The sequence below is a fragment of the Ammodytes marinus genome, assembly GCF_949987685.1.
Source record: "Ammodytes marinus genome assembly, chromosome: 12".
Lineage (NCBI taxonomy): Eukaryota > Metazoa > Chordata > Actinopteri > Uranoscopiformes > Ammodytidae > Ammodytes > Ammodytes marinus.
The window spans coordinates 7,595,594-7,618,098 of NC_137216.1; the positions used below are offsets into that span (position 1 = coordinate 7,595,594).

The 22,505-nt window shown below is 40.6% G+C and overlaps 1 protein-coding gene across 1 annotated transcript; it reads right to left on the reverse strand.

Annotated features, from left to right (window-relative positions):
• Positions 1 to 9,003: 9,003 nt before the first annotated feature.
• On the reverse strand, positions 9,004 to 10,408 carry LOC307258471 (uncharacterized protein; the record flags this gene model as incomplete). Its single annotated transcript, XM_080037999.1, has 3 exons — positions 9,004 to 9,741; positions 9,873 to 9,988; positions 10,279 to 10,408. The coding sequence occupies 3 exons, from the start codon at positions 10,406 to 10,408 to the stop codon at positions 9,004 to 9,006; spliced, it is 984 nt and encodes a 327-aa protein (XP_079894125.1).
• Between the last annotated feature and the right edge of the window lie 12,097 nt (positions 10,409 to 22,505).

Genomic DNA, 22,505 nt, shown 5'->3' on the forward strand with positions numbered 1-22,505 from the left:
ACACACATTGCATAGTTTTTTTTTCGGAAGACACAAAAAAAAAACACATCTTGGTTTTGAAATTTGGAAAGAGCTAGGCTCCAGCTCCACACTTTGTACACAACTGGGGGGTTACAGTGATGTGAACACTTTATTCAGTTACAAGTAGTGTAAGGGACTACAATTTGAAATTCAGCGATTACACATCACTAATGCTTTCTTTATTATTTTCTATCTTGCTAGAAGTTTGAGGATTGAGTTTGTTTTAGACCCTGTTTTAGAGCCTGTCTCTTGAAGCCCCGCCTTCCAAAAAGCCAAATCTGCTGTCATGGCCCTGAATATAACGGCTGGTTTGAATTGTACTGCCAGTTAGATTCAGGGGTATCTGGGGCTGTGCTTATCACAGGTGGAGGTAGTGCTAAGTTAGATTGGTAATGAGGGGAGTGGCTTATGACATCATAAGGGGAGATACATCTGACGGGGAGGTCGAGTAAAAGTGAGAGGGTTGTTTTCTCTCATACTTTGGTAGTCTCTTGTCACACTGGGGACCCATAGTCATATTGAAAAAACATGAAATAGTGCCATTTTGAATTGTCGGAGACCTTTAAACGAGCAATTGATTACATTTATCATGACAAGAACTGGACATAACATGAGAGGGGTGTTGATATTTCCATCCATCTATCACATTGGCTGACAGCCTTCCTTTAAAATTGTCTTATGTTTCTTTCACTGCACATTTAACCTTGTCCGTAGGTTAAACAGCAGCAGTTATGATTTTACATTACGCCTCTTTGCAGATGGTGTATGCAGTGCAGTGAGTGCAGCTTAAGCCGCCCTGTCTCGAGGCTCATCAATAACCGGCCCACTGGCAGCCTGCACTCACCGACTATAAAAGTAACAGCAGCAAATGAGTGTCCGATAGAACATGTAGAAGGCCACTAATGACTTTGTGGAGTCTTTGAACTGTTGCATATCATGTAGATGGCCACAGTAAAACAATGTAGCACTTATATATTCTATTCATCAAACTCGGGTCAACAGTTACATTACAGAGTGTAATGTATGTCTACTCATGTGAGACAACTTCTCTGGCCACTGTGGAGTCAAAGTGTTTCATAATATCAGCACGATTACGTACAATGAAAATGACATTGTAACTGCAATGGTGTATGCAGGGTAAAATATGCACAGGGCTAATATAAGGTTTAACTTGAAAATACACTTTTTAGACATTTATCATGGTGGTCCAAATGTATTACCACTTAGATTTGGGTTTGCTTCTGTACTGTGAGTAAAGTCATTAGAATTTAGGTTTTTCGAGTCAGGGTTAGCTTCGCAGTTATTTTGACCAATTCATTATACCTGCTTGGAAAAACTATTTTACTCACCTAACTTACCACTTTTTTTTGTAACTTATGATTCCACAGTTGCAAACATTAGCTGTATATCACATAATACAGCAAAGACTACTGGCAATTTAGTAGGCCTACAGTTGTTTACACTTTTGGTAAAAAACATATGGATGAACTAGGTGTCATCCAAATGCAATTGCATCCTTTGCCCAAAGTGATTATAACATCCAATATCATTAGGCTATTAATATTATTTTTAACAGCTTGCCAAGCTGTCTTCAACAATATCTCTTTTGATCCTACCACTGGGGGGGCGCCAAAGTGGAAATTGTAGACATTTGAGTCAGACTTTTGAATTAAATTTCCAGTTTAAACCTTACAACACAACATTAATTCTGACCATGAATTCGTTTAAAACATCAATTTCAATCTGGACTTTTTTCACAAAGCCCTTTGACTGTTTTTGTTATAATTTAAAAGCTAGAATCCTTATTCCCTCTTAGTTTCAAGTGTTCAGTGTGTGTGTGTGTGTGTGTGTGTGTGTGTGTGTGTGTGTGTGCCTGTGTGTGTGTGTGTGCCTGTGTGTGAATGTGTTATAAAAAGGGAACGCTACAAACACCCTCAGTGCTCAGTTGATGCAGCCAGTCTCTTTGACTCTCGTTCAATTATTGAAACTTAAGTCTGGCCACACGCAGGGCGTTCTCTCTACAGTTGGTCCTGTATATCAATACAAAATCCAAAGATCTAAGTCCTCATTTTTCTTTCAAGACACACAGAATACAGTCACTTGTCACAGAAGTCAAAGGCTTTCCTTAAGTATATTGATGTTTCTGTTAGTTTCTTTATAGAATTTCTAAATTCTCCATAAAAATAAAACACTGCACTGCCTTTGCTGTCTGAGGCTCGTCGGTTACAACAAAGTAGACCTTATTGCCTCAGACGAATGCCTTTGGAGCCAGGCTGTGCCCCGAGTGCTTCCCCCCCTTCTCCATTCCTCCACGTTAACTCAGGATACAATCCTCTGTTGTCAAAGAGACGAACAATAGAAGATGTCACACAATAGAGGGGCTTGTTTTTAGTTCAGTGTGCCAACGTACCTGCTGCCCAAGGCAAGATAGAGACGCAGAAAGGGGGAACGAGGGGAAAAAAGTTGGCATGGAAATCTAACCAGATGCTCTGGCGCTGTGTGCAAGCATCCGTTGCTCTGCATGAGGGCTGCGAGGGAGGGAGCTATTGTTTTTATATGCATACGTATTTATATAGGAGGATATCAGGTGCGTTGGACTGCAGTCTGGGTAATACTACTACCCAACGTTTTAGTTATATGGTGTTACCAGGTTCCACTATGAAGAATATTTTTCTAATACTTCCGTTTTTTAAATATTTGATTTGCATTTTTCATGTACTGTATAACATTGATTTTTTTCAAATGAGAGTTTCATGTTTGACCCTCACCATTGTTTTTTAACTTTGGTAAGACAATAAAGATAGACATAAAATGTGTACGTACAAGCTTGTATTACTGTAGCCTAGTGTGTTTAAACATAGCAGTATGGAATTATTTAAACTTATAATAGTTGTGGCAAGTTTGCCTCTAGCTGTGAAATATTTGTCTTTGCATAATTCAAATCAGGGGTCCTCAAACTTTTGATAGCTGAGGGCCAATTTAGAAACCCAACATTGGACCGAGGGCCGCAGAAGGAAAAAAAAAAAAAAAAAACTGAAATCATTTCAATGGCCAGCGTCTTTACAATTTACATGTATTGGTCTGCATCCAATAATGTGTAATTAACACATTTTAATTAATAAATGAAGGGCTAGGTTTCATTTCAACATTGGGGGACACACATTAAAAGCGGGGGTCTGGGGGTTCCCCCCCTAGAAAAATGTGAGGTTCGAACACTTCATTTTGTGCATTCTGGTAAATTTTTATGCAGTAATTTGTGTCTTCTGTATTTATTTATGGTGGACATGTTAAGGAAAAGACAACTAGCTCCCATTGACGCAAATCTAATGGAATATAAATCAGTAAGGCACTGAGGCATTCTGTATTGCATTCAAATATTTATTCTACTTTATTATTCAAAACTTTCTGCACATTGATAACGTATCTGTTACTAGAATCATTTACCCAAGTGTTTGAATAATTGAAACTGAATCAGGCCTTCTTGAAAGCAGGTGAATTTACTTGCAAACAGCATACAAGGGTCAAACAACATGTATCGCAAGTGGGCTTACATGATTGAATACATCGAATGAACAGTGTACAGAGATTATATGTCCGAGAAATGTGTAGGCGTATACACTCGGTTTGTGTGTCCAGCCCGTTTTGCTGGCGAAAGCAGAAACATTTTTAATTAGGCAGATAACAGGATATGGGAAATTTAGGGAGTCTTTTCTCCTCAACTATTGTGCACATGAATGCGTCATACCTCTGTATGTGCCAAAATCTTATTAGGCAGTTTCTTCTTCAAGGCTAAACAACAACTTGTAGCAAAACACTTTGGAGTTCTTTAAGTTTACTGGGACAAAGTTCAACAGCCAGAAAGCATGTATTGTGCATTAAAATATTATACAATAAAGCAAATTAAATTCTGTTAACATTCCACCCTTTTTATAATATTTAATGCAACTTTTTGCAACACTTCAAAGCAAAAGGGCAAAGCATATGAGTAAATATATTTCAGTCAAGCAGAATAATATCAAGTACATCAACATCACAGTTGTGAAAATGCAAGTTTGTGTACTGGTGCAACATCGTCTATGTACAGTTTCAGAGAGGACAGTCTTTTGCAGAAGCCAGGGAACAGGAACCTAGGTCGTCTTGATGGTCAACAAGTCCCTTTTGTGGCATTTTGACGCAAAGTGTCCTTCATATCACCGTCACTGGGGGAATGGTTAGGCATTACCATAACCTATTCAGATTGTTCCTCAGTGTCCAATTGTCCTTATTGAAGAATGGTCAGCTTCGTCTTCTCCTTGCATCTGAAACAGAATGAATTTGAGCAGTAACATGTTCTCAAAAGAAATGCTCATCATTCTGCCAGGGTTGTTTCTAAAATATCATCCTATCCATTTTGCTTGCTTTAGATGTCACAATTAACGCACAACAACATTTTAGGATAGGTTTGATTTCATTCTTCAGTTCACATTTTTTTTCTGTGTTGGGTAGAATTCGCACACACATTGTCTGTGTCTGGGCTCAGTTACACACACACAGTCAGTGAGACAGGCCCTCCCTTTTCTGCATGGGACTGAATCACACACACACCACATTCCTTCTAGATATGAGAAGCTCTCCACTTCTCCAAATCTGACATGGTGTTATAGTTTGTTCTTCAAATAACACATTATGATCACATTGTTCAGCACACAAATCCCTTTTAACTTGTAGTTCAAATCAAAAGCATTGAATAATTCTTTTTAGTGAACATTTTCATAAAAAGAACACAAAAGAACGCTTTTTTTAAGTTTATGCTGGGACTTTAAATGATTGACTGTACCTTTAATCTTTAAGGTTCACTATGGGGCTTGGATTGGCAAGATATTCAGCTCTAAACTTTAAAGCTTTTAGCAATGTAGTCAGAACTCCGGTCATCTTTAGGAGACAAGCATTTTGTTTCTCCTTTGTCTTGATAAGACTTTGCAGTACATTCATTTTCTCTGATAGGCATTTTTCTACAGACTCCTGAATATACTTTTTAAGCTCTTTTTTTATCATGACTTTCAACAACATCTTATTCATCTCCTGGGCCACCACCTCTCTCTTTACTGTTCTTTATCTGATTCTCTGGACCTGCCAGCAGAAGAGCAGCTGAGGAGCCGGGGTTTTGGGTCTCAATGGAAAGAGACACAGGAAGGGGTGGAGGAGACTTTTCTTCACCAGTCTCCTTTTTTTTTCTAATGTCTATCTTATCATTATCCATATTATGTGATTAAATTTTTAAAATGTAAAATCTAATCAATTTAACAGGGCAAACACCCCTATTCCCTCCAATTGATTAAGAAAATTCACCAATTTAAAACTAGAACACCCTATGTGATGTATTCTAAACAAAACTAATAAGTCTACTCTGCAGATGTAGACTATTGACAAACATAACAAAACAAAACAAAACAAATAAACAACCTGTCAAAGACTAACTCCTGGGAGCAGTACCCCGTGCCAGAGTGCAGCCCCAGGCTGAGTAACATCAAGCAGCCAGATATCAATTTGTTTCCATAAAACCTTCCCGAATTACAAAGAACTCTCAGTTTAATGGAACAAAATATACTTTGCCTCCATAAAACCTTCCCAAATTACAAAGAACTCTCAGTCTAATGGAAGAAAATATACCCCGTTTCCATAAAACCTTCCCAAATTACAAAGAACTCTCAGTTTAATGGAACAAAATATACCTGTCAGAACAAAGGGACCACCCTGGACCCTACACTAATGATCATTTTTGAGACTTTATTTGTTGTGAGTGTATTTCCTCAAACACTTCAGGTTGAAATATTTTTCTCTTTAGTGCATTTTCCCAAACACTACGATCAGTTATTCTCCCTTACGGTAAAACCATGAGAAATACTGCTTCATAAACTAGTTTATCTACCTAATACATAAAACAAAGGAATTCCTAATTCCTGGACAAAACAAAACAAAATCAGCTGTTAATATTCACCTGATTTCAAGAAAGCCTCGACTCGCTCAGTTTTGGCTCTGGATTCCGTCACCCCTCCTCCGTCCAAGCAGAGTCTGCAGACAGCCTCTTTTGTAGCTCTGTTTACTGGAGGTCTTTTGTCGAGAGATCTTGGACTCCCCCGTCTTCACGGTGCAGGCTCTTCTTGTCCAGAGAAGAGGATATTGGATCCGGCTCGAAGGACCATTTGTTACTAGAATCATTTACCCAAGTGTTTGAATAATTGAAACTGAATCAGGCCTTCTTGAAAGCAGGTGAATTTACTTGCAAACAGCATACAAGGGTCAAACAACATGTATCGCAAGTGGGCTTACATGATTGAATACATCGAATGAACAGTGTACAGAGATTATATGTCCGAGAAATGTGTAGGCGTATACACTCGGTTTGTGTGTCCAGCCCGTTTTGCTGGCGAAAGCAGAAACATTTTTAATTAGGCAGATAACAGGATATGGGAAATTTAGGGAGTCTTTTCTCCTCAACTATTGTGCACATGAATGCGTCATACCTCTGTATGTGCCAAAATCTTATTAGGCAGTTTCTTCTTCAAGGCTAAACAACAACTTGTAGCAAAACACTTTGGAGTTCTTTAAGTTTACTGGGACAAAGTTCAACAGCCAGAAAGCATGTATTGTGCATTAAAATATTATACAATAAAGCAAATTAAATTCTGTTAACAGTATCACCTTTTGGAGTGTTTTTTTGTAGGACTCACTACTCATGATGCAGCAGCAGTGTTAACTATTATGACACTATACATTGGAAATAAACAGCAGTCCCACACAAGATACACTTTCGCGCTCTCTAACTTTAAGCTGATGTTAAACCCATTTCACCACAGAACAATTAGAGGTGTCCTTGTTTGACTTTTGGTATTGGTTTAAACACCTTTATCTCAGTCTGATCATTTGAATTTTTTTCCTATTATGAACCCTCCTGTTTGGGCTTCAACATGCGAGGATTCAGGATGCTGCGGATGCGCAGCCACTTGGCCCCCATTCTACAAAAAGCTATCAGCAGTCAACTAGGCAGATAGTTCCATGGCTATCAGCAGCTAGCTAATGTTAGCTTGTTAGCTAAACTTTAGGCAAATTAGTTAGAAACCAGATAATGTTAGCATCCATCCTTAGACACTTGACCTAATCTAATTCACCTTGAAGGTGAGAAAGTGCATCGTATTGGGCTTAACAAGCTCACTATCTAACAACTTACATTGGGACCACTACATTGCCTGCTGAACTGCGGGAGGCTGACCAGCCGTCTGCAACGAGAGGCAGAGGCCAGCCGAACGTCGGCAAGTTTAAGATGGTACGGTCCACTGTAGGGGTGTTATTATTAATAATTGAGGAATGAATATAAACAATTAGGAGGGATATTTAAGTGTTTCGACCCCTGTACTGTTTTTACTGTTACGGGGGACGCATCTCCTCCATGCGTTTCAATTTAAAAAAAAAAATATATATATAATAATATATTGGCCTAATATAGGGGAGAATGGGGTAATCTGAGCCACTTTTTACATTTGCTCCCCTCTAAGCGAGCTAAAATGATTTATCACTCAAATTTACACATTTCCCATTAATTCAGGATGTTTCCAAGAAATGGGCATTAGCAGAATGTTTTCAAGACAAAGGGCAGTGAAAATATGATTGTTTTAAAAAAAAGTTGTCATGTGGCCCAGCTGTGGGGTAAACTGAGACAGACCAGAAAAATCAAGGGGGTAAAGTGAACCAGCTGGGGGTAAACTGATCCACTTACTTTTTCCACTCTGAAACTACCATAACAACACATATTGTAACAGTTAGAATCCTGAAAGCTAGCCACACATTCCAGAACTAATGTCGGACTAGTAAAATAATGATGGGGATTGGTCAATTAAGCAAAGCAAATTTTCTGAACACTTGAAATTAACTCTGAACAAAATCAAATACAACATATTATAATTCAAAAGGTTTTAATAAGATTCAAATGAAAGATAGAACCAGTTAGATTAGAACACAGTCTGGGGGTCAGAACACAGGACCCTTAGAGCCAGCTTGTATCTGGGGGTCAAAGCATAGGAAAATCAGAACCAGCGAGAACAGCCTGAGACTCAGAACACAGGAGAAGACCCAACTGGATTATAGCATCTGTCTGTCATACTCTATTTTCCCTCCCTTCATACTATCTTTGCAGCTAATGCCGGGCTTACACTACACGACTTTTCACGCGATTTGACAGTTGCAGACAATCTTCCAATGTCGGACTGAAATCACGGGAGTCGTGCTGGAGTTGTGGCGCGCGCACATAATCTCAGTCGTTTGGTGTATGGTGGTCTTCCGACCCGATTTCAGCCAGTCTTCTTCCCGTCTTGACGTTACGACATTATCAAACATGTTTGATATTATCGTTGGTCTTAATTGTTGGAAGTGACGTTAAATCACGTGAACACTAACAAAAACCAATCGGTTCGCAGCCTCCAGTACAAAACAGGAAGCGGCAAACTGACAATCAGCTGGCTAATGTAAACATGGCAAGGAAAGTAAACAAGCCACGGTTCTGTTGGACTGTTGAGAACGAGGAGAAATTGGTTGAGTTGTGGCGTGAAAGAGACTGCCTGTTTGACGTCTCATCGAACTCATACCACGACAGAGTGGAGAAAGGCAAGATGTCGACGGAAATTGCTGCAGCACTGGAAATCCCCGGTGAGTAGATGCATGCTATTAGTCCAGTGGTTCCCAAAGTGGGGGTCGGGACTGCCGGCTGGTTGCGAGAGATGCACACAGAGATGCCTTCAAACAAATAAATAAATAAATTAAAATATCTTAAAATTATAAATTTTAAGATATTTTAGCAAAAAAGTATATTCAGCAAAAAAGTGCAAAATCAGACTTTTAAACACAACACATGTATTAAGGTATCATCACACTGATAGATACACTATATGCGGCTTTCCTGCCATTGAAGTTGGCCTTGAGGTGAGACAAAGTAGTTTTTCAGAATGTCCCTCATCTCTTTGGACCCATGGGTCGGATTGCGTGACTTGCAGGCTGCAACACTTTCGAATGACCATCTCTTCTCCACACTCCTGGGACCATCTCATGGTCTGCACTCTCCCAGTCAGCCAATGTGGTTGGTGTGTAGGCTTCAGACCTGCGCTCTCTCAAGAAATTGTGGATAACACATGATGCCAGGGTTATCTTTACCACCGTATGTGGATCCAGGCAGATGGTGGTTCTGAAGACCCGCAGCCTGTTCGCCAAAATACCAAAAGCATTTTCGACAACCCGCCTAGCTCTTGAGAGGCGAGAGTTGAATACCCTCTGGTCATGACCGAGCTCTCTGTGCGAGTATGGCTTTTGTAGGTCAAGCCGTAGGGGGAAGGCATCATCCCCAATAAACATGTACAGGGTCACCGTGTTGCTGTTAGGCAGGGGTTCTGGTGGGGGAACATTGAGAAGGCCTCCATCCATAGCTCTGCGAAGGTTTGAGTGGGCAAATAAACCGCCGTCTGAAAGCCTGCCCTGGCTCCCCACATTCACATAAACAAATCTGTCATTTGCATCCACAACAGCAAGTAACACCACAGAGAAGCGCCCTTTGTAGTTGCGGAAGGTGCTTCCTGAATGACCAGGAGGCTGTACGTATATGTGCTTTCCATCCAAAGCGCCAAGGCAGTTTGGGTACTGCCACTTCTCATAGAAATCCTTGGCTGTAGCTCTCCAGCAAGCCTCAGATGTTGGTGTCTAAAAAGAAATGCCATGATTCACATAAACAGTATAGCAATGTATTCATATCCATTAATATCTGATGTATGATTACCATTATGTTCTGCTAGAATGAACTTTTCTTTCAATGTACTTCTAATTTGTTTTACCTTTAGGTAGTCCTCTTTCATCACTTCATGGAGAGCTTCACATGTTGAGAGGACAATTTTGGAGACTGTTGTGCTGCCCATGCGGTACTGAAACCCCAGGGATTTAAAAGTTTCACCTTCAAAATGAAAACAATAGAAATGTGACCAGATTATCCATTTCACTTGTGAGCTGAAAATGTGTGTATGTGGTATTAGTGGCTGTTGAAAAACATATTTGTCTTATGAGTATGTGAGGAGAGGGTATAAACTTGAACTCCACTATAGTCCTGCACTCAGGCCATTCATAACCAGCAGGTCAAATGTACCATGTGCAATGTGAGTGACTGAGGGAGGGAGTAAAGGTCAAAGAAGGAAGGAGAAGTTGACCTGCATACAACAGGAGTGTAAATTCCTCCTATGTGGTTACCTGTGGCCAAAAATCGCACTGTCACAGACAACCGTTCCCTTGCACTGATGGCCTTCCGAAACCTTGTGTCTTTCTTGGTAATAAGTGGTGCCACCCGTTCCAGTAAAAAGTCAAATTCCTCCGCTGTCATCTGGAGCAAGTCCTTAAAGCCAGCCCTGTCATTTAGGCCTACCTGTTAAAATGCCAAGAGTAAGCAAATACAAACAAATGTATTTACATTTTCTATTAACACATAGAATAACACAACATTGAATATGATGTCAGCTTTATGGTTTAGGCATAATACATGTCAATTCACAGGAAGGTTGTGTGGCATTTGGCCATGGAGGTTACACCAGTACTACCCCTAACACCAAAACATCCCTGGCACTGTAAGGGCATCCAAGCTGTGAGCTGGTGCATAATATTCTGCTGTTCGCAATTCCCTTAATGTTTCAACATCTTGCAAACCTTCAATATGAAGGAAAGTGATGGTGACAACCAACAGTTTACTTTAATAGGCTTACTATGCTGAATTTATTTACAATCTACTCTTTGAAGATGTCTGTAATAACTAATATGCATGCTGCTATTAAAACATCTATCAAAGTATTTGATCAAAGAAAAGACATGTAAAAAACGCATACAATAGGTGCGTGAATGGCAGAACACCGCCATTGTCAACTAATTTCCCCAAAGATGAGTTTTTTGTGTTGGCCACTGTGCTAGTGCAGCCTTGGGGCCGTTCCCACGTGCACACACACACACACACACACACACACACACACACACGCACACACTCTTTCTCTCACACACTAGCACACACACAAAATAAACAGCTTTGGGTTTGGCGTACCAACAGCCTTGACGAGCTGTCATGGAGTTGTCGCTATAATGGGAGCTCAGACTGACCAGTGTGTTGCGGAGCCAACAAAGCGCTCGCCTTATTTTTTCACACATTCTTCAAAACGTCTTGCAATTCTGACAACATTTTGGCAAAGGAAAATATTCTATGTACTGTATATCCACACTGTGCTCTCCAGCTCTCTCTGCTGCTGACAGTGCTTTTAATGCGCCCAAGTAAATGAACCATTGCGCACACACACACACACACACACACACACACACACACACACACACACACACACACACACACACACACACACACACACACACACACACACACACACACACACACACACACACCAACAACACCACCACCACCACCAGCACCAAACTAATAGGCCACATGCTCATGACCATTAATACGCATCAAATAAAACAGTTTGGCTGCTTCAACACACCTCATAAACCGGCTGACAGGTGTGAAATATAATGTGATTTTATTATGCTGATTATATTTTCCTAACGAGCACGTCTTCCAATCAATGGCAGCGAGTGTGCGGACGGACATATCTGACAGTAAACAGTGTTCATTGAAAACCTGCTTTATGTGTTTCTAATGCACTCCTCCCCCCCTTCCCCCCCCAAAGGGAGTCTTTAATGATCTGCGTGCAAATTTATTTTTGATAAAGTCTTACGGTATAAAGGTGCGAACACACTGCACAGCGCGCCGCGGCGGTTGGCCGCGCGAATCGCAGGTTCCGCGCCGCGTGATCATTTTGGCTCATTTGAGTCCGCCGCTGGCCGCCGCCCGATGACTCATTGAATGTGCACGCCCAGTTTCTTCCCGCTATTTACATCTCTCTCATCGTCGTCGTCATCCTCACTGATTTGTTTTTGTTGGGAGCGTCTCTGAAGTAGGCTATTCTGCCTTCATCATCTCTGCCATCGGCCCTTGTATTGGTCTCACTGCACCTCTCACACATTTCTCCCCGCCACCTGCCACCCAAGCTTCGTAAACACACCCACACATGCGCCCACACACACATACACACACAACCCGCCCACACACACACACACACGCACATACAGTATGTATCCATGGCCGTGCATATAGGCTACACATTCACGCCGGCATATCAACATGTAGCCTAGAGAAAACCCAAACAGATTTTCAGATGTTTAGGGAAATGTTTGGAAGTGTCAGTTGTCGTATTTAGTTTTTATTGTCTCTGCATATTCACTCATCTGCAGTACATCTTCCCTGGCTTTCTCTCCTTCTCTCTTCTATAATGTGAGTCTATTCCTTGCTCCTTTTACTAAAAGGTGTCTCATTAAACTGCTGTCATACATTTTATCGATGTGTTGGAACTCTCTCTCTCTCTCTCTGTCTTTTCCTTCTTTTTTCCCTTCATCCCTCCTTTCCCGACTGCACCGCCAGCCAGGTTTCACGTGTCTTGTAGCTCAGCAGACTCACCCGAGTGATGTCGGGAGGAGCTCAACGCTGATTGGCTATCGCGGCGCGGCGAAAAGTTCAATATTTTCAACTTCTGCGGCGGCCGCAGCATTCGCGCCGCCCCTGGCCGCGCCGCGTAATCCGCTCGCCGCCGATTTGCGCGGCGGCGCTCGAAATACATTGACTTTCTATGTAAACTCGCCGCGCGGCGATGTGCAGTGTGTTGGCACCTTTAGGCGTGATTACTCTTAACGAGACAATCTGCCCCGGCACCCTGCTGTAGAAATCATGATAGTATTAATGCGGGCTAATTTGGGACCACACATTGCCTCTCACCTAGTTACAGACCACACATAGACACTTCACTACTGGAGCCTGGATAAGATATTCAAATGACATTTGGGTTCCGATTGATTAGGCTGTAATCTATGTACACAGTTGTGGCTGTATGTGGATAGCTTCCTAAGGAGTAGACTTGCACATTTCAAGCTTTTTTTGTATGTATTTTAAAGACACAACAGGATATTTTATTGCACCTGTAATCAAAAAAGGCACTCCACATTTTCTTTCAGCTTCTTTTGAAGTAAGCGAGGACTACAAGCGCAGCATAATAAAGGGAAGCAGTGTTTAAGAGGGCTAGCTTTTATTTTGCCTCGGATCACAAAGTATAATGTCGTGATAAAATGTCCTTCAAGTTGCCTCTGAATGCTGGCAATCTATCTAGAAAGCTGTTCATGATTTTTTTTTGAGGCAGGAGTGGGGGGGGAAAATCAATGTCTAAGCTAAGTAATGAATTCCTCTATTGGCCTGCAGCGGCGAGTGCACTGGGCACTGCCAGCCGTGCATGCTGGGTAGTAGTGACGGTCCCCCCAAATATAGAGAGACTCCGGATAATGTGCTGGGGAAAACAATTTTACAATCTCACTGAGGAGCCCATAATTCTCCCTTTAAGAAGCGCTCTCACCGTGACATCCTTATCAATACAGCTGCGCGCTCCCCCCCCTGGCTATACTGCTTCCTGGTTCGGCTCTGGACAAATTAATTGTTCTTAAAACGCAATTCATTAAAATGGCCTGCAGTTCTTAAAGGGGAACAGTTTTATTACTGACAAGGAGGAAGTCCTTTTCCCAAAATCCATTCTCATGTGCAGCCTTGTCTGCCTGAAACTTTTCAAGAGAGATGTGAGAAACATGAACACTTTTTTTTTTCTTTTTTTTTGTGCTGTTCAAGTAAAACATCAAGCTGCTTCTCCTGACCTTTTCAGCTACATTTATATAGTGACATTGCATCAGTGACATTAGTCATTCCTAACCACCCTCTGGTGTGATGTTGCAAACTCCGAGCGGTTTTATGGATAACTGTAAGTCGATGTCGAAAGCCATCAGATCGAGCAGTCCAGTCTCACACTTCCTCAGTTCCCACGGCCCTACAGCCAAGGACTAAATACTACTAATATTGCTAAAGTCGTATATTTGCTATGTATCATTTTTAATACAGGACAACCCTGTTATTTCTTGATTTGTTTTCAAATGATACTCCTTAAGCGTGCTGTATTGTGTTACTTGATCGACACCAGGAAGAATGGGGCCGAAGAAGGCTTTCACGGCCGAAGAAGCCGAGGACATTAAAAGGTCTCTCGACTTCCTTTCTGGAGAAGTATCCGCGATGAGGAAACAACAACGAGACATTCTAGACCTGGCCGGGGAGATCAAAATATTGCGGTTGCAGAGCGAAGAAAAGGATAAACGAATTATCCACCTTGAAGGCAGAGTGTCTGACCTGGAACAGTACACAAGGATAAACAACGTCATCGTTACCAGGCTCCACGTTAAACCCCGGTCATACGCTCGGGCGGTGACCGATGACAACGGGGGGGAGCCCGGTGAAAGGGATGGCAGCTCAACGGAGCAACAGGTGGCTGCTTTCCTGCAGACGAAGGGGATTGAGCTACACTGCAGTGACATCGAGGCATGCCACCCACTGCCCAGGAGGAAAACCAGCGACATTCCAGCGGTCATCATCAGGTGTGTTAACCGCAAGCACAAGACCGCACTGCTGAAACAGGGGAGGAAGCTGAAAGGAACAAACGTGTTCCTAAACGAGCATCTGACAAAGCAGAACGCCGACATTACCGGAATGGCTCGCAACTTAAAAAAGCAGGGAAAAATTCAGAGCACTTGGACTGCAAATTGCAAAATCTTCATCAAACTAAATGGTTCACCCGAGGAGGCTAAAGTGATGGTCATCAGAGACATTGCGGAGCTGGACAAGTTCCAATGAGTCCAAACTGGAAACACAGTGAGTAATAAACATACACAATCATGACACACTCTGAAGGAAATAATTCATCTATAACACAAAGGATTGCCGATTGTGATAAACTGGAACTGAAAACATTTGAATATACAGAGTACAATTTACAAGACATGGAAGACAATATCGACCCGGAAAATAACTTCTTCTTTAACAACAATGCCGACTGCGGCTATTACACATATGAACAATACAATAAGACCATTAAGACAGATCAGAAACTATCCATCATTCATTTTAACAGTAGAAGTTTGTATGCAAATTTCCAATACATCAAGAAATATTTACGTCAATTTTCACAACCATTTAACATAATTGCAATATCAGAAACTTGGATGAACCCTGAAAAGGGGGTGGACTTTGAACTAGATGGCTATGAACTGAACTACAGAAACAGAGAGAACAAGACTGGAGGAGGTGTGGCTCTGTATGTGGACAAAAAACTTAATTGCAAGGTGGTTGATGAAATGACAACTGCAATCGGAAATGTATTAGAATGTTTAACTGTTGAAATCTGCATGGAAAATAAGAAGAATGTGATTGTTAGCTGTATTTATAGAGCACCGGGTTCCGATATTGATATATTCAAGGAATGGATGGAAAAAATGTACACATTGTCAAAGCAAAAGGTCATATTTATCTGTGGGGATTTTAATATAGATCTTCTTAATCCCAATAATCACAAACCAACTGATGACTTTATCAATACAATGTACAGTCTATGTCTCTATCCAAAAATCACCAGACCAAGCAGGATCACATCTCACTGTGCCACATTGATAGACAACATATTTACAAACGTTATAGACAATAATACAATAAGTGGATTAATGATCAATGACATCAGTGACCATCTGCCAGTGTTTCTTGTTTACAATAACAACTACAAGAGGGAAAAACGGGAGAGTACATTCAAGTACAGAAGAGTACGGACAGAAGAGGCAATAAACGCTTTAAAAAATGAATTATTAAATCAAAATTGGGAACTATTATATAAAGAAGAAAATATTGATAAAGGTTATGAAATATTCTTAGGGGTATTTAAATTGTTGTATGATAAATATTGCCCAATAAAATAAATTAAATTTAAATATTCAGATAGTCCATGGATAACTAAGGGATTACAAAATGCCTTCAAAAAGAAAAATACACTATATAAAGAATTTATAAAGCTTAGAACCAAAGACGCAGAAAATAAATATAATAAATATAAAAATAAACTAACTAACATTATGAGAATTAGTAAGAAAGAATATTACAGAAAAGTATTAGATAATAATAAAAACAATATTAAAGGTCTATGGAATATACTAACTAATGTTATTGGAAATGGTTCTAGACAAGTTAATTATCCACATGAGTTTATTGAAAATGATATGACTATTGATAATATGGATGATGCAGTAAATGGCTTCAACCAATATTTTGTAAATGTTGGACTAATACTGGCTGAAAAAATACTTGTTCCTGTGAGATCTGATGACAGGAATAATGATTTCATAGACATTAATGCAAAATCAATGTTTCTAACAGCAGTGGAAGAGAGTGAAATTATAGAGCTTGTCCATAAATGAAAAAATAAAACTTCTACTGACTATAGTGACATTGATATGAGAATAGTCAAAGAGGTAGAATTTCTAAACCATTAACGCACATCTGTCATTTATCATTTAAAACTGGTAAATTCCCAAGAAAAATGAAAATTGCAAAAGTCATACCGCTGTACAAAACTTGAGACAAACACCACTTCACAAACTACAGGCCTATTTCACTGCTTAGAAAAATCTTAGAAAAAGTATGTGCTAACAGACTTAACAAATTCATCAATAAACACAATTTACTAACTGACAGCCAATACGGATTCAGGCCCAACCGATCCACTTCATTAGCAGTCATTGAGCTAATTGAAAAGATTACAAATTCCCTGGACCAAAAGAAATATGCAGCTGGTGTTTTTATTGATCTCAAAAAAGCATTTGATACCATAAATCATGATATATTAATTAATAAATTGGAACGGTATGGTATCAGGGGGGTTGTATTAAACTGGCTGAGGAGCACATGACAGAAAATAATTGAGAACCACTGGTATACATGTATATATAGATGTAGATATGTGGATTGTACAAATATATATATATATATATATATATATATGGATTGTTTAAATGAATATAATGGACATAGATATATGTTTGTATAGATGTATGTATGTATATAATGGATATAGATATATGGAGTTGTATAATTGTATGGATTGTAAATGTCATATATAAAATATCAAATATAGTATAACAAATTGTATATATTTGTAAAAGAGATTATAAGGAACACAGGAAGCTAATATAAATATGAATTATTGAGCTGTGGAAAAGGGGTAGGATTAAATAAGTTATACTTCTTCCTACTCCTTTTCAGGCATATCAATTCAATATGTTATTTGTTTATTTTTGTTTATGCTTTTCATTTTGTTTTGTAAATTTTGATATGTCTGAAATAAATTCAATCAATCAATCTATCTATCTAACTTTCTTAACTCTGTTCATTCTCAAATTAAATTTTCGAGCTTTGAGTTTTAATTGTAACTTTGTTTGTACGGGCCTCTAACAATTAAATGTAGGAATACATGGCATCATCCTAACCTTTGTGAAACTACACAGGGTTTCAGTGTCTTCCAGCTCATTGTTTTAGTTTCCGGTCTCACCACTCTCATCAACTAACAGGCAGCTGCTTTAAAGCTCTGATGAACCCACTTTAGACTACTAGTCCAACACCAAAGATGGACACACACAGTGAGTGACTTACTGTTGAGCATAGTGGAGCCTTACAGGTGGAGTCAGCGATTCTGTAGAACGCTTGTTGTCAAAATCAGTTTGTCAAAATCAGTGAATATCTCCTTACAATCCAATACCTGATACGGTGTAGAGCAGGTAGCTCATCAATATTAACTGATTCTAACAACAAGTGATTTTGACAAAAAACTTTCTCCAGAACCCCTGACTCCACCTTTATTCAGCTAATGAGCGATTTACTTACCTCAGGCACTGGTGGAGACCAAAATAGAGAACGTATGGGAGTGAATACAACACATGAATGTTGCTCCAGCTGCATACGTATCCCTGTTAAATGCTGTGAGTTGGCAATAAATCATCTTAACAATGAATGGTTGAATGTTTTATATGGTTTTGAATAGACAGGTGTGAATTTCAAAACATGGAAATTGGACACAATTTTTCAGTTTGAAATGTTGGAATTAAAATACTGAAAGGAGCATCATCATTCAAAGCATAAGTCACAACAAGCACAGCATCGCTCATCCATTGAAAACAAGCCAAACATCAGGCAGCATCAACCGTAAGCACAGCGACCAGCGATTTATGGCTACAGCATGTCTGTCTATGGCTATGATGTGTGAACTGGACAGTTTGCCAAGAACAATGATGGCAGAGGAACAAACCATCTGTAATCAGAGCATGGACCTGGCACATCAGCTATGGAGGAGGAGGGCTTATCTTTAGACTATTTCATTTAGCAATCATCTGCAGAGTTTCAGCACACACACAGTTTTGTTTTTGAACTAAATAGGATGTGTTGTGTTGCATATGCAGCTCCCTCCACTTTCCAACTGCACCCACCCCCCCATCCTTTGCCCTGAAAGGAGAATAGCATGTTGAGGTGTGACATTGGGGAATCGCTTGGAGCGCTATGTGCTCATCTCTCTCTTATCAACTGGCCTATTTTTAATGGGATATCCAGTGCCATGTGTTCTGTGCTTGTGGTTTGCCACAGTATGTGTGTACATAACACATTGTGGTCATCGCCCACTGAGAGAGAGATTTAAGGCTATCAACAGCCTCCAGTCCACAAGGGCACATTAATTTGCAGTGTGTGTTGGTAAGCACTAGCCTGGCTCCGCCCGCCTACCTACTTCCGGCCAAATTTCAATTTCCCTTCAGTAGTCAGTCTGGGGACGGGGCGTATTAGTGGGATTCTGCTCAGGCAGATTTCTGCCTGTCCAATCAGCGAACAAAACGATTGGCTGAGAACGATGACGTCGAAGTCGCGCTCCAGTTTCAGTTGAATGCTGCGTTCCTTTATACTCGGAAGAAGGAGATTTCCGACTTGGTAGTTCCGAGTTCCGACCTGTCTGTGTTCCAGTGCATCTGCTCGGGAAAGTATGGACGCCTACAACCTTTCTCAAATAACTAAACGTTAGGCTCTAACAAGTTACCGTTGCCAGGTACCGGTAGATCCATAGACTACAATATGTAGTGAAGTCGGATATTTCCGAGTTCCCTGTACAACTTGAACGCACCGTCAGAAGCCGGCTCATGACACACGTGACGACCAAACGTTATGCGATTGGTTGGCTAATCCAGAGTTGCACTGGGCAGATCCAATAGTTTTAAACTTCAACAGACACCCGCCTCCAAGTGAGTGAATGTTTGCCAATTACAGCAGTTCCAGACCTTCTGTACAAATGAAATTAAGTACAATGGTCTGGTTGGACCAGGCTAGATGAGCACACACGACCAGCCAAAACAAAAACAAAACCACACATAGACAGATATATTTGTATTATAAAAGTCGGTGGATAGACAAATTAGTACACTTATAAATGTACCTGAATAAGTAATTCTCTGACAAACATGGAGGAGAAAATTGATAAGCTTTTGCCACTGAAACACAAGCATTTATCTGAGAACTTTGGTGCTTTCTGGTGAACCAGGCTGCATTCAAACCAGTTTAAGTGGACGCAAAGTTTAACCCCGCCTTATGTCATGGTATTGTGCTTTTTTTACTGTTCTGTAACTTCTCCTGGAAGTCAGTTTGTGTCCAAATCAATGACAAACATTTAGTTTCCTCAGCAGAAAAGTGACATCTTTCCGTCTTAGTCTCCTTCCTTCGTCTTCTTCTCGTCTTCAGAGCTTAGACCCGCCCCTTAATGAAGTCATGGCTCTCAATAAAAAACAAGTATTTTTTGGTTCCAGCTGAGAACCAACTTTTCAGATTCAGAACCAATTTATTTTAGGTGTGAACACGCCGGCCGGTTCAAATGTACAGTTTATGTTCTGGAACCGGAATCGGCATGGAGCATTGCTGGTGTGTAGGCCCGTGTGGCTTGGTGGTTGAAGACATCTGCAGAGCTGGAGAATTGGTTGACCTTTCTCCATGGTGGTTGTGTAGACATAAATGACTTCAATTCACAAACAGGTTCAATTTTGAAACAAGGCCAATAGCAGCCTTACAGCAAAATAAGTGTACAGTCACTCAGACTAGTAAATAACAGCTGTACACGGGGGGACACGTTCAATATGAGCCAGTAAGTCCATGAGTAACAGATAAAATGTGTTTATAGGATTATCAGGTGAATAAAACACACTGCACAAAGGTTTGTAATACTCACAGACTGGACTTTGTGATATGGATTTAGAGTTTTCCTCACACAATGTAGTGAACGTGACAAATGCAATACATCACACATGCATTGACGGACAGCAAACCTACATACAGTACACGTGTAACCCATTCCCATGTGATGTACATCAGAACAGTGTGCTAAATGTTGCGTCCTAAATCATTGATTCTACGGTCGCCTTCATCTGTTATCACACTTGCTCTCTTATATTTTATTTAGGGCATTTCCTGGGCAAAAAAATAAACCAAGCTGGAGTCAGTCAAGCATGCAGTGGGTGTGCGCACACACACACACACACACACACACACCTACATACACACTCACACTCACACAGGCACAAACATTAGATAAATGTGTAGCAGCTACTCGCCATTACCAATCATCTCTTTGTGAGGCCTGTTTCAGGTAGCTGGTTTTGAGGCAACCCAGAGTTTGTTCGCTCTGAGTTAGTGGAAACTCTGGGTTTTCCGTTTCAGGTAGCAGGTTCAGCGCAATCGAGAGTCAGTTACCGCGGCAACATACGCCATGGGTCTAACCTGCTCGGGAGGTGGTTAGACCTATCCTGAGTTTGTTTTCACTTTACGCTGCAGCTCCGACTGAAGAAAGAGTGTCACTGTCACACGCGTCCCTGTACAGTTTGAAGCAAAATCACTCGATAGAAATCTCCATCGGGATGTTTTTATCATGTACTGATGATTTTACGTTTGACCGATCATTTATCTGATCAGTAGCCTTGTTCTCAGCCCTCGGTCCGTTCATATAGGCGGCCACCTTACACATCGTGATATGCTCTACATTCAGATTAATAAACCTATTTGTATTGTATGGTTTTTAACGTCTGTGCCACTGAACAGATTTATGTCAGGTGGATCTGCGGCTGCACGCGATCGTTAGTGTTCACTTGTGCGATCCTAAAGTCACAGACGAGCCTCGTTAAATAGCCTAATATGAATATAAAAATTATATAATAATTTAAACTGTTATCACTTGAGGAAAATGGATCTGGTAATAATTCAGGCTCTTAAATGGAAACTGTCACCTAATGTGTCTGTTTACTGCACAGTATTAGGCTATAGCTTGCCAACATATTATACAGGGATAAAACACTGTCAGCAATGCTGTGCCGCGCCAGCTTAATACTTTACTGCTGATATGCGTAACTTTTTAAAATAGACTATGGCTTCTCATACGGAAGCGAAATGATTCTCTTGACAAAAAATGTTTGCTCTGTTTTTTTCTGAATTGCCGAGGAGATTAGATCATGTTATGATTAGATCATGTTATGCGACAATATCCCCGTTAATTCTTCTCCATACCATATGCTCATTCGTTAATATTTCTAACTCTAGTGGGAGGAGCGGTGTTTTTTTTGAGAAGTGGAGAAGTGGGAGGATCAATCATTTGTTTCTCCTGTTTCCATGGTGAATCATGTTATCAGCGATCCATTGACGATGGCTTTAACGCACACGCTCCACCCAGAGTGAACACGCTCAGAGTTGATTGACCCAACGCTGATCCACTGTTCTGAAACCGAAAACCCGGAGTTGCTTGTCAACCCTGCGCTCTAAGTTGACCAACTCAGAGCGCAGGATTCAACTCAGAGTATGTAAAACCAGCTACCTGAAACAGGCCTATGTTCTCTACATGGTGTTGGTCCACAGCCCGGGATAATGAATCAGCGACAACGCTCATGAATAATATAACTCTGCATGGAGGCAACCATTTCATTTGCAAGCCAGGCTTTGAATGTGTCACACAAGCAACAAGCTGCTGCTGCTGCACGCAGAGCTCAAACAAGCACTGGACCGACGGGTCTGTGTTTATGTAACATGTTGATTTAAGTTTGGTTTTATTGATTAAGAAATGCTTTTATTGCTTATGGTACAAAAAAATAATTAGTTTGCCATGGTCAGAACTTCCACTATAGCAATGGTTACTATGTAAATATGGGGCCAAACTTACTCACTTAGTCATCTCGACTGGAGTCTTTTGAGACATTAACCATGACTCAAAAGCTCCCTGCTCTCTAGATACAATCAAAGTATCATTGAAAAGGTTTTCCTTTGTTTTTTTTGCAGTCGGCCTTACTGTTTGTAGACGTCTGTCAGCGGATTGATATGACAGGAAGTGATAGATCAGAACAATGTCGTAGGTCCATAGCAACGGTGAATTATACTGTACAATGGGCATATTCATTTATCGAGAAATAATTGGGTT